This window comes from Cannabis sativa, chromosome 9, assembly GCF_029168945.1.
Source record: "Cannabis sativa cultivar Pink pepper isolate KNU-18-1 chromosome 9, ASM2916894v1, whole genome shotgun sequence".
Lineage (NCBI taxonomy): Eukaryota > Viridiplantae > Streptophyta > Magnoliopsida > Rosales > Cannabaceae > Cannabis > Cannabis sativa.
Genome location: NC_083609.1, coordinates 61093532 through 61108597, shown reverse-complemented (window position 1 = coordinate 61108597; position 15066 = coordinate 61093532). Strand labels below are relative to the sequence as shown.

Here is a 15066-nt window from a genome sequence, read left to right as displayed (position 1 = left end):
AAAAAAAAAATGGAAAAATAGAAAATGCACTCCTAAATTATAACCTATATAGAATAATAACAGAACAAACAAATAAAAAACAATAATTAATAAGATACATAATAAAACTGATAATTTATTAAAAATTAATACGGAAAAATAAAATATTAAAGGGTCATTTTTATTTTTACACTTCAAAATATTTTTTTTTTTACATTTTTACGGAATTTGACATAGAAACTCATATTGTAACTAGCGCTGCAACCTAAATTGCAACAAAAAATCGTATAGAAACCCCTATTGCAACTAGCGCTGCAACCACACTTTAGAAACTCAAACCGTAAATTTGAAAAAAAAAAGTTAAAAAAACAGTATATGGAATAATTCTCTTATATTAAACCCTAAAACGGTAATTGAATAAAAAAAATCAACTATAATAATTATGAATGGAAATAATTTAAATAGCTAAATTAAACTAATAACTAGATGATGTCAGTAGCTAAGAAAAATAGTTAGGTAACAACTAACTATATATATGTACATATTTAGCTAAACCTAGCTAAATTACAAAGACAATTGAAGATGACTACACCAACCCAAATGTCTGAGGAATTAGAAGCCAATTACCTTTTTGCGATGAAATTAGCTAGTGCTACAGTACTGCCTATGGTTCTCAAAACCGCGTTGGAGCTAGGCCTCTTGGAGATCATAGTTATGGCGGGTCCTGGCGCGTTCCTTTCACCTTCCAACATTGTAGCACAACTTCCGACAAAGAACCCTAACGCCCCGGTGATGTTGGACCGGATGCTGAGATTACTGGCGAGCTACAACGTGCTCACTTACTCGATTCGTGATGGGGAAAGGCTCTATGGAATGACTCCACTTAGCAAATTCTTAACCAAGAATGAAGGTGGATTGTCCATTGCTCCTTTGTGTCACATGGATCAAGATAAGGTTATTATAGACTGTTGGTACGTACCTACATACCCTTTTTTTATTATTATTATTTTCATTTTCCTATTGAATTGATTTATATATTAATGTATAATTAAGCTTATTTAGAATGCATACCATTCAACAAAATACATTTTAATTGGAAAATTGAACTTAATTTTTTTTTGTCAACAAAAATAATATAAATTTAAAATTACATTTATTTTAGCCATCTTCTTTTGCAACGGTATGTGGTGGTTTCAGTGGTGGTGATCATAGGAGGTGGTGGCCGGCTCGGTGGTGTTAATAGTTTGAAGAAACAAAAAATTGAAAAAAAAATAGTACAAAAGAAAAATAAAGAAAAAACAATTCTTTTAATTTTTGTATTATTTATTTTAATCTAATTTACTTAAATTTTATTTTTTAAAATATTTATTTACGTGAAATAATAAAAATATGACATGTGTATACTATGTCTACGTAGACAATCAACTGTACACACTTGGACAATACAACTTGGCTAATAAAAGTCAAATTTAAATGGAAATAACAAACTGCTAATAGAACACGGATTTAAAAAAGAAATTTTCATATATCACAATTTACTCTTTTTATTATTAATATATATTTATATATAAGTAGTATTTTTATATATTTTACTATGAAAAAAGAGAAACATAACTAACCATAAAATTAATATCATATAGAGTTTTTAGAGTCATTAATATTTATTACAATAATAATAATTGTTATGTTTGGTAATATGTATTAGGTACCACATGAAAGATGCAGTACTTGATGGAGGAATACCTTTCAACAAAGCACATGGAATGCCAATATTTGAATACACTCAAAGAGATCAAAGGTTGAATAAGATTGTCAACAGAGCAATGTCTACCCTCTCCACCATTATCATGAAAAATATCCTCGAAACTTACAATGGTTTCAAGGGTCTTAACTCGATTGTCGATGTTGGTGGTGGTACTGGAGCTACTCTTAGCATGATTATTGCTAAGTACCCTTCTATTAAAGGCATTAACTTCGATTTGCATCATGTCATCCAACATGCACCTCCATTGCCTGGTACGCACAATCATAAGAGTCTCGCACTTTAAAAATTAAAAATAAAAATAGAATATATGTATATATATGCATGGTAAATTTTGAATTTTTTTCCCTTGTTTTAAATTCTTATAAATTATTACAACTATATTTGATAATGGTAACATTCGTTTGAAGCAAGGACAACTTGTCTCTATTCAATAATAATTTAGCACAAGTGTACAATTCTTTAATAATAATAGTTCGAGAGTGTAAAATAAATGCCAACTTCTCAACTTGCCTTAACTCTTTCGAAAAAAGTGATATGTGAAAAATTTAAGAAGTACAATTAAATAATAATAATAATTATGATTCGGGATTAAATTAATTTATTTATTTTAATATGTATTATTAATATTATTGTTATATATATAAATATATCATAGGTGTAGAGCATGTTAGCGGAGACATGTTTGTAAGTGTACCAAAAGGAGATGCAATTTTCATGAAGGTACATGCATACAATCTTTCAAAAGATATATATATACTAGCAAAAAGTTACGTGCGACGCACGTATATTAAATTTTATGCTGTTTTTTTCTATGTTATTTAAAAGTGATAAAATTAAAAATTAAAGAAAAAATATTATTAGTTTTTAGATGAGATTATTATTATGCGTATAGGAAGAAATCACAAATTAATTAATCTGATAATCTTAACTTTAATCAAATAGGTATCTAGATATATGAACAATAAATAATCACGTATAAAAATCAAAAATAATTATTTGAATAAAGAATTCAATATACACAATTATATATATATACACATGAATCCCATTAATCAAAAATAATTATTCAATATATGAACAATAATTTGTCAAGCTCCCAATAAAGAAATCCACCTCCTCATAGTCAAAAATAAATAATACATGTAATACAGATCTTTGTAATGAAGTACCTAAAAGAAACAAAATTTCAGTTACCATAATCGGAAAAGGTTTAAGTGAACTAAATAATGACTAAGAAGATCTAAATTACAAAATGAAAATAACATGTCTATATGAGAACGATTTTTTTTGCTATATGAGCATGATTGCTCTAAGAGAAAATAGATAAACTTATAAACATATAAATATACTTAATATTAATTTTGACAAAGAAACAATCCAATTATAAACAATTCTAAATATCAACTTCATAATTTCAACACACTAATTACTCATTAAATAACCATAATGTATACATCATGATAATTTTACTTTATTTGATATCAAATGATAGAGATTATTGAGGTTTTTCAGCCATGGAAAACACACTATGATCAAAAAGTAATGCTCATTAATTGTATATTTCAAAGAAACCCTAATTTCTATGAATGTCTGATCCTAATAAGATATAAACAATAAAGTTGTAATTAAAAAAAAAGTAGCAAAATTTCAGTTAATATAAAAAATAGAACAAATTGAAGATTTATACAATACTGGAATTTGAACTCTTAGAGGTCATTAGCGAAGGGATGAAACTTGTTAGATCCCCTAGTAGAACACTATTTTAATGGTCTGAACACAAAAATTGTAGAAATCAAAATATGAATAAATTAACATCATCAACAAAAGAAATATTAAAGGGAAAACACTTAATAATTACGTGACAAATAATTATTAATTGAATTAAAAAGTTAAGATTATAAGATTAATTCAAATTATTGTTCATATATTGATTAATCCCATTAATAAAAAATAATTCAATATATGAACCCTATTTGATTAAAGTGACCCATGAATTTCTCATAATTACCATTTTATTTTTAATAATAAACTATTTTATTTTTAATATAAATAAAAAGTCATTCATGAATTTCTCATAAACCAAGAATTCTGTTATATAGGCACACTTTATATAGAATAGATATAAATTTATATATATGAACATTATTTTTGTTATTATCGAAATATATTTTGTATTTTAAGAAATTATAATTTATTTTTCTTAATATACGGTTTGACATTATAATTATAGTAGATATTTTATCTGTTTTAATTTTTTTTTAATAATTTCCAATATCAAAAATTAAGTTTAAAATTCAGTTGCACGTATATTTATTTTTTATTTTGTACGAGCACGTTGAACTGAATGTTTGAACCTTTTTTTCGACAATATGAATTGTTCTATAAATTTTTCAAAAACAAATATAATATCTACTATAACTACAATGCACACACTCATACTCATGATATAAGAAAATTCTAATTATAATTTCTCTAAGTGCTAAAAATTCAAAAAAAAATAAAAAAACAAAAATCTCTTCTAGTAAGTACAAAAGTGATGACCCATTAGTAGAATGTTTCAATATGTATATACATTTTTTGTCTATCTTTTACTTTTTACCTACACAAAAAATCTCACATTTGTTTTATATACATATATATATATATAGCGGATTTGCCATGATTGGAGTGATGAAGAGTGCTTGAAATTGTTAAAGAATTGCTATGATGCATTGGATGATGATGGAAAAGTGATTGTAGAAGAGTTGATTGTTCCTGCTGCACCAGATTCCAGCCCCTCCACTAAGAATAGTTTCCATTATGATATCCTCATGATGGTTAATCTCAATGGCAAAGAGAGAACACAAAAGGAGTATGAACAATTGGCCATGGAAGCTGGCTTTAAAGCCTTCAAAATCCATTGCATTGCTTTCAATTCCTATATCATGGAGTTTCTCAAGACCACTAACTAATAATAATAATATTCATCTTTTATATATAAATATTTATTGCTTTAAAATAAATAAACAAAAATAAATGCAATAATAATAAGATATTTTCTTTTTTTATTATTATTATTAGTAGTAGTACTATTGCCATTAATATTGCCACTTGTGTTGATGTTGTGAATAAAAAAAAAAAAGTTTTTATGCTATCAAAATAAAAAGATGGATTAGTAGAAATTAATTAGCAAGAAAATAACAAATTTTATAGGTTTATATATGCTTTTGTGCAAAAATATAGTTTTTTCAAAATATATAATAAATTTTATGAGAAAAAGTCAAAAACAAAATTAAAAGTATGGAAAAAATAGGTAAGGATAACAAGTTTAGGGTAAGTACTACTAACTAGTGTAAATATTGCTCAATCAAAAATACAAAGCTGAGATATAAACATCACACAAGAGCAATAAGCCAAATTTTGCTCTTCCAAAAAGCCAAATTCCTAACAATCTGTAGGATTTCTTGTTGAAATTCCAAGAATGCCCTACACCAACTCAAGTAATTAATCAAAACGACAGGGACAAAATTGTCCCAGAAAATTCACTTTGAGAAATGATCCAAACGACAAAGAAAATTGGTCGTTTCTTCCCACACGACAAATCGTTTAACCAAAACGATTTGTCGTTCTGCTTTGAACAAAACCAAAACCAAACCGAGCTAACCCTAGCTCATTTCATTCATTCGAACCTTCGAGAGTTTCTCAAACTCTCTCTCTTTCTCTCTGGTTCTCAAACCCTAGAACCAGAGATCTTCCTCGATCTACAGATCGATCTTACCCAGAATCCATGATCAATCAACACCATAAACACACATACACACATATCAACACACACAAACAATAAAGAGAGAAAATAGAGAGAGAGAGAGAGAGAGAGAGAGAGAGAGAGAGAGAGAGAGAGAGAGAGAGAACATAGAGTTTATAGAGGTTCGCCCTAAATCAGGGGTACATCCTCTTTACGAGCTCGCCTTGAAGACGTTTCTCAGGATCTGCACTATTGGAGAAGAATATTACAATCAGGTGAGAAATCCAAGTCACAAACTCGACTTTATTTCTGATATTCACTCAATCTTTCTTTTCTGTGTTTTTCTTTTGGTTTCTCACTATCTCACTAACTCTCTTTTCTTTTCTCTTTGCATGAACACTTGGATCTACAACTTTGAGAGCTAAACTCTCAGATCTGGGCTTCTGGCTTCTGGTATCTCTCAACTGAGAGATTGGTAAGACTCTAGTCCCCCTTTTATATTCGTAGATTAGGTCAAAAGATGTGTAACTGAATTTCTGTTTTCTGTTGCAAAACAGAAATTCGGTTACACAACTTGTCAAGTTGTTGTGTCTGGTGAGTGGGTAAAGTCACGAGCCTCTTTATTTGTATTTTCTTCTCTCTTCTGTAAAACTATATTAATAAGTAGTCCAGGGGAGGTCTAATTTAACACAATCCAAATGCTATACACAAGGGGAGCACAAACAGCCCAATGAACGCCTTTTTGGAACTTATTTAACATGTTCTTTTTAATCCAATTCATAATACCTTCAACAGTTGAAATCTTGATCAAATATCCATATTATTATAAGCGCATAAACATAAATCTAAAGAATACATTTGTTGATTCGAAGAGAAGAACACAAATAGCAAAAGCGTACCTTAATCCATAAATACTGATGATCTTAATCCATCTTGTAGAGATGACCTTTATTGTGATTTTCAGTAATGATCTTCCAAAAATACAAGATTTAAGTTCTCTAATTTTCTCTCTTGATGGGAGAAGATGAGAATAAAATGACTCTTGTTTCTTGGAGACCACTACCATTATTAACCTAATAGATTATTCAAAATAATTTAATTTAATTTATAGTGACAAAGTTAAGATTTTTTTTCTAAGAAAAACTTAAGAAACTTTATGATACATTACAAATGTTAATAATGTCTTATAGTGCTAATTACAACCTCTTTTTTAAACTCTGCCTCCAAAAATATATGCCTAAATATTCATTTTAAGAAAAAAAAAATTCATGACACTGTTCGTTATAGTTAAATAAAGACACGCATGAGTTTGTGAAAAAATGTGATAAATATCAAAGGTTTTTACATACCTTGGGTGTCATCTACAGAATTAGGAATGATAACTTCTCCTTTTCTGTTCGTGATATGGGGAACCGACCTCATCGACTCATTTACATATTGGACGAGGAAGGGTTAAATATGCAGTTGTAGTTGTTGACTTTTTCACAAATTGGACAGAATCCAACCTCTCGTATCAATCAATTCAAAGAAATTTTTAAACTTTGTGTTAAACAACATAATTTGTCGGTTTGGAATTCCCATGAACATACTATCAAATACTAGAACTCAATTTGATAGTGATCTATTCACTGAATTCCATGAGAGGAACAAGATTATAAAGAGTTTCTCAACAGTTGTCCGTCCGCAGGCAAATGGCCAAATAGAAGCAGTAAATAAGACAATCAAGGATGTTATCAAGAGGAAGTTTGACGTGGCCAAAAGAAGATAGATCGAAGAAAAATATTATGGGCCCATCAAACAATTGAAAAAACCATAAAAGAACATACTATTTTTACTAGCATTTGGCTCAGAGGCCAAGCCACCAGTTGAGGTTAATATTGCAATCCATACATGTGAATTCTACGATTAGGATAAAAATCAAGAATTATTACAATAATCATTGAATCAGCTATGCAATGAGTCACAAGTACGAAATGCAGCATAACAACAAAGAATAAGTAAACACTTTAACAAAAGAGTTCAAAAAAGGTTATTTAAAATTGATGATTTGGTTTTGTAAAGAATTCGACAGTAGGAACCTTTGTGTCTTGTTGTGGTTCTTGGCTTCTGCTTAATGCAGTTTTGTACTCTTTAACAAGTCTTAGATTTCGGTCAGTAAACTAAGGTAACTAACACGTATGAGAACATAATATTGCATTGCTACAAAGTGTTAGTGATGTCTAACACCACCATAAAGTAACATGATAATATGTAAACTCGATACTTTATTACATTTACACCAATAGTGATATTATGACACCTTGTGCTAGCGCTAGTCACCACCTCAAGTTGTGTTAGACACCATATGATGCGACACCAAAACCAAAACCGAGTTCTCGAAGGGCGCCAATAAGGCAAGAATAACTTATCTTTAGATAAAATGAACGTTCATGATAAAGTGCAAAAGAGGAAGCCTTACCTATCCATCTCCCCTGATTGGTGTGTTTGCTACAAAGCCCGCAGAGAAGACGTTGGGCATTTGTTCTTTGGTTGTAGTTTCACCCGTCAATTATGGGTTAGATTGATAAAGGAATTTAAACTATCGTGTGTTATGCCAAGATTTGTACCACAACTGATAGTTAGCAAATTAAATGGCAGCAAACGTAAAACAAAGATTTGGAGAACGACAATACTAGCAATAATTTGAGTTGTGTGGTTGGAAAGAAATGCTAGAATTTTTGAAGGGGTTGGGAATTCAGTAGAGGACGTGTGAGAGAAAGTTATAAATTCTGGATAGCTACTTAAGTTTTCAAAACCATACTTTTTGAAGGCTTGTCTTTCTTAAATTTATGTAGAGATTGAAATTCACTGTCATAGGGGAAGTCCTTAAAAAACTCTTACTGTTTTTTCAGCACCTACGGCGTGCTAACTTTTCTAAATGTCTTTGTAATATAGTTTTTCTCTGCCATAAGCGAGGCTTCTTAATATATATCTAGGAGGGTCCTGTCTAAGACTTGAGGACCCTGTCTCTTTTAAAAACAAAAAAAATCAAATGGTTAATCCAAATCCTTGTTTACTATACATGAAATCCATCATCAACACAACTCAAAATCATTCTCAAAAAAAAAAAGATCAATTTTTTTCACAATGGTTAGTTTTGTTATTGGTGCCCCCATAATATGAATCAACGTTATTTTCAGATTTCTAAAATTTGAACCAACAGAATATGTAGAACTATCATTATTTTGTGAGAGAGAACAAGACATTTACATGAGTCTAATAATAATAAACTTTGTGTAATGAAAAACAAACAACAAATCTTTCTCTTCTTTTACCAATGAAAACATAAATAAAGTAGTTAAACCTGTATTTCATTTCCATGTGAAGTTAATATTATATATATATAACTACAAAAACATGACAAACTCACAAATCTGCTTCAACACTACCCTCGAGTCTCCATCATCATCTTCGAAAGAAAGACTGCTATAGCCGAAATCTGTTTGTTGGAATCGAAAACAGTCAACAAACTTGAACATTCGGGTTCAATTATCTCGAAAAGTTTTAAGTGAAAAAAGAAACAATACCTCTAAGCTTGATGATTATGAGGAGTAACCACTGTCGGACGAGAGTGACTTCTGTTATCGTTTCTCTCCAAAGCTCTATCTATAATCGCGGCACTATCAAGAGACTCTCGTACTCTTTCTCTTGCAGGAGAGTTTTGCACTTGCATATCATCTTCTTCTTCACTATCTATTCTCACATTCACACCAGAGGACTCTTTTTCTTCGTCTTCAACAGGCAAATACGAGTCCAAACCAAGTCTTCGGTCTTCTTCAGGGTTCTTCTCTATATCATCGTAATCCAAATCTCTCAAAATAGCAGGAAGTGGGAAAGCACCGTCCTCTGACTGCCTAGCTCCCATCTCGATATCAATTTTCTCCTTCGAACTCATAGCACTTTCTCCGAAATCTGGAGTCAAAGATGTCACCATCACGTGCTCATCTTCCACGAAAAATGATCGAAATTTGTTCAATGAAGGTGGGATTTTAGAGAAGAAAGTTTCTCCACAGTTGCCTGAAACTCCCTTGTTATATGGATTCTCTTTCTTGTCATATCGGTATCGGAAGTTCTCATACGTAGTTTGGTTTGTGGATATGAGGTAAAGATGGAAAGCTGTAAGACCACCGACGAACCAAACAGCTATAAAGCAGTATGCTATTAGGAAATCCGAAAGGTAATCAACTTTCATCGCTTCTAAAACTTTTCCATGTCTCCTAATTATGTGAATCCATGAAAACGTGAACACGTAAACGCATAGGATCGTTGAAGTTGAAATGAATGCAAAGAAGAACCGATAATTACGCTGCAACATAATCAATTCATCACAACAATTAAAATCAATACACCATAACAGAGCAAATATTTTAAACCCAACCATTTCTTCCATTGATTATTCTGATTCTGATCACAATTTAGTAAACGTGCTGCAATAGTTCAAATTTTCATGAATGTTGGCAAGTGGCATGAAAATGAAATTAGATTTCGAAATAAGCAACTCCATTTTGAAATTTTGTTTGTCAAATTAGTGAGTTTAAGGAGAAGAAAACAATGTGTATAATAATAACTTACTATTCCGATGCATTGACCGACCCAAGGACAATGATGATCGAATCTCAGAACACAGTTGTTGCAAATGGAACAATGAGAAGCACGGGGAGGGCGGTATAGCAAACAAGTGTCACAGTACTTCACTTTTACTGAGTGACCATTCACAAGAATATCTTTTGTTCGGGGTAGTTTCAAATGTGGTGTCCTGCCATTAACCCATTCCATGGATGGTGTTGGAACATCGGCTTCATCTGGCTCAAGAGGCCTCGTATTTCTAGGAACAATGCCCGGATCTCTACTAGATGTTAAGAAGAGAAATGTCAAGTCCTGCAGATTTTTCCATTTGTTAAATTATATATTAAGGAAATGACATAATCAAACACATCGAGTTCCACATACTCTCTCACAATTACATTCATTCTAAGAAGAAAGACAGATAGTTATCCCAAGATTATTACATTCATAAGAAAATGAATCATAACTGTGAATCAGAGTTCATGGAAAGAATGAGAGGAAATCGAGAGAGAAGAAATATATTGCTCAATCTTGAGCTGATTGGCACCTCAGATATTTATATTACTGAGTTTTTACAAAGCTTTGTTAAAGCATAACAGAAAAGTATCACAACAAACTTAACTAACTTTCTGTTTTTAATATAAAGAGCTAACTAATTTGTTCTCCTAATAATAACTAAGAGGAAACTATTCTGACCACTTTTAGGATCTAAAAGGACAGAAGCATTGAGTCAATTTTCAAAAACTAAAGTTGTCTTACGATGTCATAACGGTTTTGAAAATTCTTAGAACACCAATATACACCTTCAACTTTGAAAAAGGTAAGCTTAAGATGCTAGTTATGAAAAAAGGATTTCTCTTTCTTTTTTTCTTTTCTTTATTTTACCATACAGACTTTGGCCTATTAAGTAAAGACTAAAGTTATTTCGAGATCGAAACTGGACCAGTTGTGCCACTGCCAAAAAAATACTTGAAGTGATAAATTTTTTAACAGAAATCATCAAATGTACATTGCAAATTACCTTACTATACTATTTAATAGGGTAAATAATTTTTCTATACTATACCTAACCGATTTGGAATTTTAAAAAAATCCTTGGAAGAAGATTACCATAATTCGAAAATGTTTCCTCTTTAAAGATATCAATGCTAGAAAGAATAATTAAAAGCTTACCAAAAGAGTAAGAAATACGCTGATGACCAATACGAGACTCCAGTTACTATGATAGTAGTACCGCATGTGATCTATTTCATAATAAACCTTTACACAAAAGGCTATTGCAGGCCCAGCTATAAGGAATACAGATAGAAGAACAGATGCTGCATCGGGGCCAAAAATTAATCGCCCGCCACAGAAAAATTTCTGTCATAGAACAAGAAAGTTGTGTTAATGAAAGTAGGACAATAACTACCATAGCAATGTTAGCTCCATACAAACTATGCTTCCTTAAATTCAACAGAAGATATCAATTCAAAGACTAACTAATGTGCAACTAAGAAAACAAAGAGAAAAGAACTCTAAAAATGACAAAGAACTTTGTAAGACCAAAACTTTTCGTCTTAAAAGATTCCTTTCTAAGAATTGTGTTTAAAGAAAACAGAAAAAAATGCACCCTTTCATTAACACGAAGAAACAACAAAAACTCTGAAACCACTAGGGTGGTCGTTTTGCATTCAACATAGGCAAAACGTCCAACTAAGACTGAGAAATAACTAGCTTATCATATTGATGACGTGGACCGAGCAATTTGAGTTGTTATCTTCATAGTTAGTTAGATTTTTCCTATAAATAGTAGAAGTACAACATGTGAATAGGACCCTTTAATTCATTTTACATTATTACTTGATCATCGGAGTCCATTTTCACACGATGTTTCGATCTTTGTTTAAACACTATGATCGATTTAGCCAATAAGAAGAACCATTTACTATGCACTAATTACTTTCATAATTGGATACCGCTTATGAAAAGTAATTAAGTATCTCAATTTTCGGATTCAATAAACTTTAAAAATGTAAACTTTGTTCTATCCTTAATCACTGTTATTTGACAAGATTAGCCATAATGCTAAGAACACTAGAACAGGACTGAGTACAGGACAATCCACTCAACAAGAAATGTAAGTAAAGCTATCTAAGATTTCTCTATTCAGTTCAAAAACATGAAAATTGATCTATACGCATAAAAATAACTCAATCTCACAGAACAACACATCATTAAGAACTGTAGTCTAGCAAAATGATGACCAAAAAAGTCAGCTCCTTCATCCTGAACTCAAATCATGCAATAATGATAATCATAATAATCTATCTATGTTTTCTGCTTTAATTAAATCAGCTGCATAATTATGAGTACTTTTCAACAGTTTCACCACTAAAACTGATCATATAAACATAATCAAAAGTTACAAAACCACAAACAAACAAAAATCCAAAAACATTGGAGCTCATAACCAATCAATCATTAATAAATAAGCAAAATAAAGAAAACCCAACTGAGATAGAAAAGAGAAAAACTTACATTGCTTCCCTTCCAAACTTGATAGACCCTATTGGGTTTAACTTTCTCCTGAGGAGTAGCCATAAATTAGAACGCAACCCAACCCCAGATTCTGACTTTTTCTTCTTTTTTGTTTAACAGTTCTCACCTATAACTTTTTTGTTTAATCAAAACCCCACTTCTCCTTCCTCCATAACCCCAAAAAAGAACAAAACCCCTTTAACAAAAAAAAAAACCCACCTTGAAAACAATTTCAGAACTCAAAAACTCAAGCTGGGTAGTTACAATTTTCCAAAAAAAAAAAAACAGCTTTTTAATGAGCTGTGTACAGAAGAAGAACAAAGTTGTAATCTTTCTTCTACAAGTAAAGCCCTTCTCCTCCTCAGCTCAAAGACCAAAAAAAAAAAATATATGTTTTTGGGACTGAGATGAGAGGAGTCTTTTCAGAAAACAGAGGAAAATGAAAGAAGGATTATACCGAAGAAAAGAAGACAACTAGATACTCATCTTGTCTTTCTCTCTCTCTCCTAAAATAATAAAAATTCATTCTTTTTGTGATATTATTACTGAAAGTTTCAATCTTTTTCTCACTCTCTCTCTCTAAAACGCTGGCAAATTAAAATGGGTTTGGTTTGGTTGGGTTTGGGCGGATGTTTCAATTTGTTGCGGCTTTTACGCACTTAAACAACGTCCCATAATTATAAAATTTATATCCTACTTTTATTCTTGTTTTGATTTGTTTAATGTTAATATTCACAAATACCATATAGTTACATTTTGGAAATTTTATTCAATAGATAGTTTTAATTTTATAGTTATTTAAGAAATTTGATAAATTTAGAAAAATTAAACATACCCAAAGTAAAAAAAAATTACACGTTTTTTTATTTTATATATATATAAAATAAAATTGAATCGATTTTCTATATAAAAAATTGAATTTTTTTTATCTCATTATTTTTTTATTTATTGTGTTGTAATTAACAATAATTAATTTGTGTATTTTATGTTATTTTTGAAATTATCTATAACGTGCTTACACAACTTATAAACTTGTACGTCCACACGCTCTAATTTATTAATTATTTTCCTGTCTTTATTTTTTTTTTTTCTAATAATTTTGGGAAGTTGTTAATTTCTTTTTAAAAGGAATAATAATATTTGCATAAAAGGAAAATAATTAGAGGTGTGGAGTGGCACTAAACAGATGGATAATATATTGTTTTAAAAAAGGATAATATCAAAATTGTTTTTTTTTTTTTACAGCTGACAACAAAATAAAAAATTATATCTTATTTAGGATTCTAAAAACAAAGAGTTAATTAATTAATTATTTTAAGTATTTTTATTATTTAGATACTCTTACAACAAAATGAACAAACTAAAAATAATTTTATATGCACAACAATAACAAAATAATAGTATAGTTGATTCCAAATAAATAATTACATAACTATTGGCACAATAAAATTACTCATTCCAGCTATCAAAATTAATTAATGTGATGATATTCTTACTTAGAGATATAATTGTTATTTGTTAACTATTGCCAATACTTAGAGATATAATTAATGTGATGATATTCTTAATGTGATGATATAATTGTTATTCCAGCTATTGCCTTAAGACTATGGCCAATAGTGTTAAATTTTTCTTAACTAATTTTTTTTTTTTTTTAAGAAGAAGAAGAAGAGATAGCCAATAGTGTTAAAAATAAATATGACTACTAGTGACAATTAACTAGTTTTGCAGCATTCACAATTGTCATGGTGTGATTCAAATCACTTTTATTGTGTCGTTATTTTTATATTATTTTTTTGTTACGAAAAGAGAAATAACTCATTGAATCAATAACAAAATTACATCAAACTATACTAATATAGTCAAAGCTAATTAAGACAATCTCAAAAAATTACTATCAACTATTTACAATTTAGCTATAAGCTTATTTTAGAGGTTATTTTCCTTCTACTTAAACAGCCAAAACGAGTTTTTATTTCATGTTTAATCATATCACTAGCATATTGATCACACTGAATGAACTAGACTCAAAAAAAATAAAAAATTTCTATTAACCAAGATATAATAGATTACTGCACCACAGCAATCAACACCTGACATTGTAAATCAGACTGCAACTATCCAATTCCACACTTCCCACAATGGGTCAAGTTATAAAGCCTACGCATCCATGAACTTTGCACGAACAGAGAGTGAGCAAATTAAAACAAGTCAATTATAAATTTTATCATTCGATTTGATCCGATCTAATTAATTGCAGTCATTCGATCGAATTTATCCAATATTTCATGTATATTTATTGCATTGTTTCGCATTTATCTAATATTTTAGACCTAATATTTTTTTGAATCGGATCATATCGTATTTATCCAATTTTTTAAATCTAGTATTTAGATCTAATCCAATCTAAAAGAAAAAATAAAATTTAATCATAATTTTCATATATGCATTTATATTTTAAGTATAACACCAT

At 29.9% G+C, this 15066-nt stretch overlaps 2 protein-coding genes across 3 annotated transcripts; one reads left to right on the top strand and one right to left on the bottom strand.

The window, feature by feature from the left end:
• The first annotated feature begins 445 nt into the window (after positions 1-445).
• On the top strand, positions 446-4889 carry LOC115721930 (caffeic acid 3-O-methyltransferase). The gene is made up of 4 exons (XM_030651036.2): positions 446-950; positions 1685-1995; positions 2400-2464; positions 4393-4889. The coding sequence occupies exons 1-4, from the start codon at positions 562-564 to the stop codon at positions 4693-4695; spliced, it is 1068 nt and encodes a 355-aa protein (XP_030506896.2). The 5' UTR covers positions 446-561; the 3' UTR covers positions 4696-4889.
• Positions 4890-8657: 3768 nt separating this feature from the next.
• On the bottom strand, positions 8658-13173 carry LOC115722704 (probable protein S-acyltransferase 1). 2 transcript variants are annotated; one of them, XM_030651983.2, is made up of 5 exons: positions 12594-13166; positions 11247-11435; positions 10080-10385; positions 9035-9813; positions 8658-8946 (listed from the first exon to the last, which is right to left on the bottom strand). In XM_030651983.2, exons 1-4 carry the CDS (start codon positions 12654-12656, stop codon positions 9037-9039), a joined length of 1335 nt encoding a protein of 444 aa, XP_030507843.2. In that variant the 5' UTR covers positions 12657-13166; the 3' UTR covers positions 8658-8946; positions 9035-9036. The 2 variants fall into 2 exon arrangements, with proteins under 2 accessions (XP_030507843.2, XP_060960385.1); XM_061104402.1 differs by having other exon boundaries at positions 8658-9813; positions 12594-13173.
• Positions 13174-15066: the final 1893 nt, after the last annotated feature.

Bases quoted from the DNA above. Each gene is read 5' to 3' on its own strand.
- LOC115721930 (XM_030651036.2), top strand. From the start codon at position 562: ATGACTACACCAACCCAAATGTCTGAGGAATTAGAAGCCAATTACCTT. The intron at 951-1,684 runs GTACGTACCTAC...AATATGTATTAG, and splicing joins AAGGTTATTATAGACTGTTG to GTACCACATGAAAGATGCAG. The intron at 2,465-4,392 runs GTACATGCATAC...ATATATATATAG, and splicing joins GAGATGCAATTTTCATGAAG to CGGATTTGCCATGATTGGAG.
- LOC115722704 (XM_061104402.1), bottom strand. From the start codon at position 12,656: ATGGCTACTCCTCAGGAGAAAGTTAAACCCAATAGGGTCTATCAAGTT. The intron at 11,436-12,593 runs GTAAGTTTTTCT...GTTCTATGACAG, and splicing joins AAGTTTGGAAGGGAAGCAAT to AAATTTTTCTGTGGCGGGCG. The intron at 9,814-10,079 runs GTAAGTTATTAT...ATTATGTTGCAG, and splicing joins TCGGTCAATGCATCGGAATA to CGTAATTATCGGTTCTTCTT.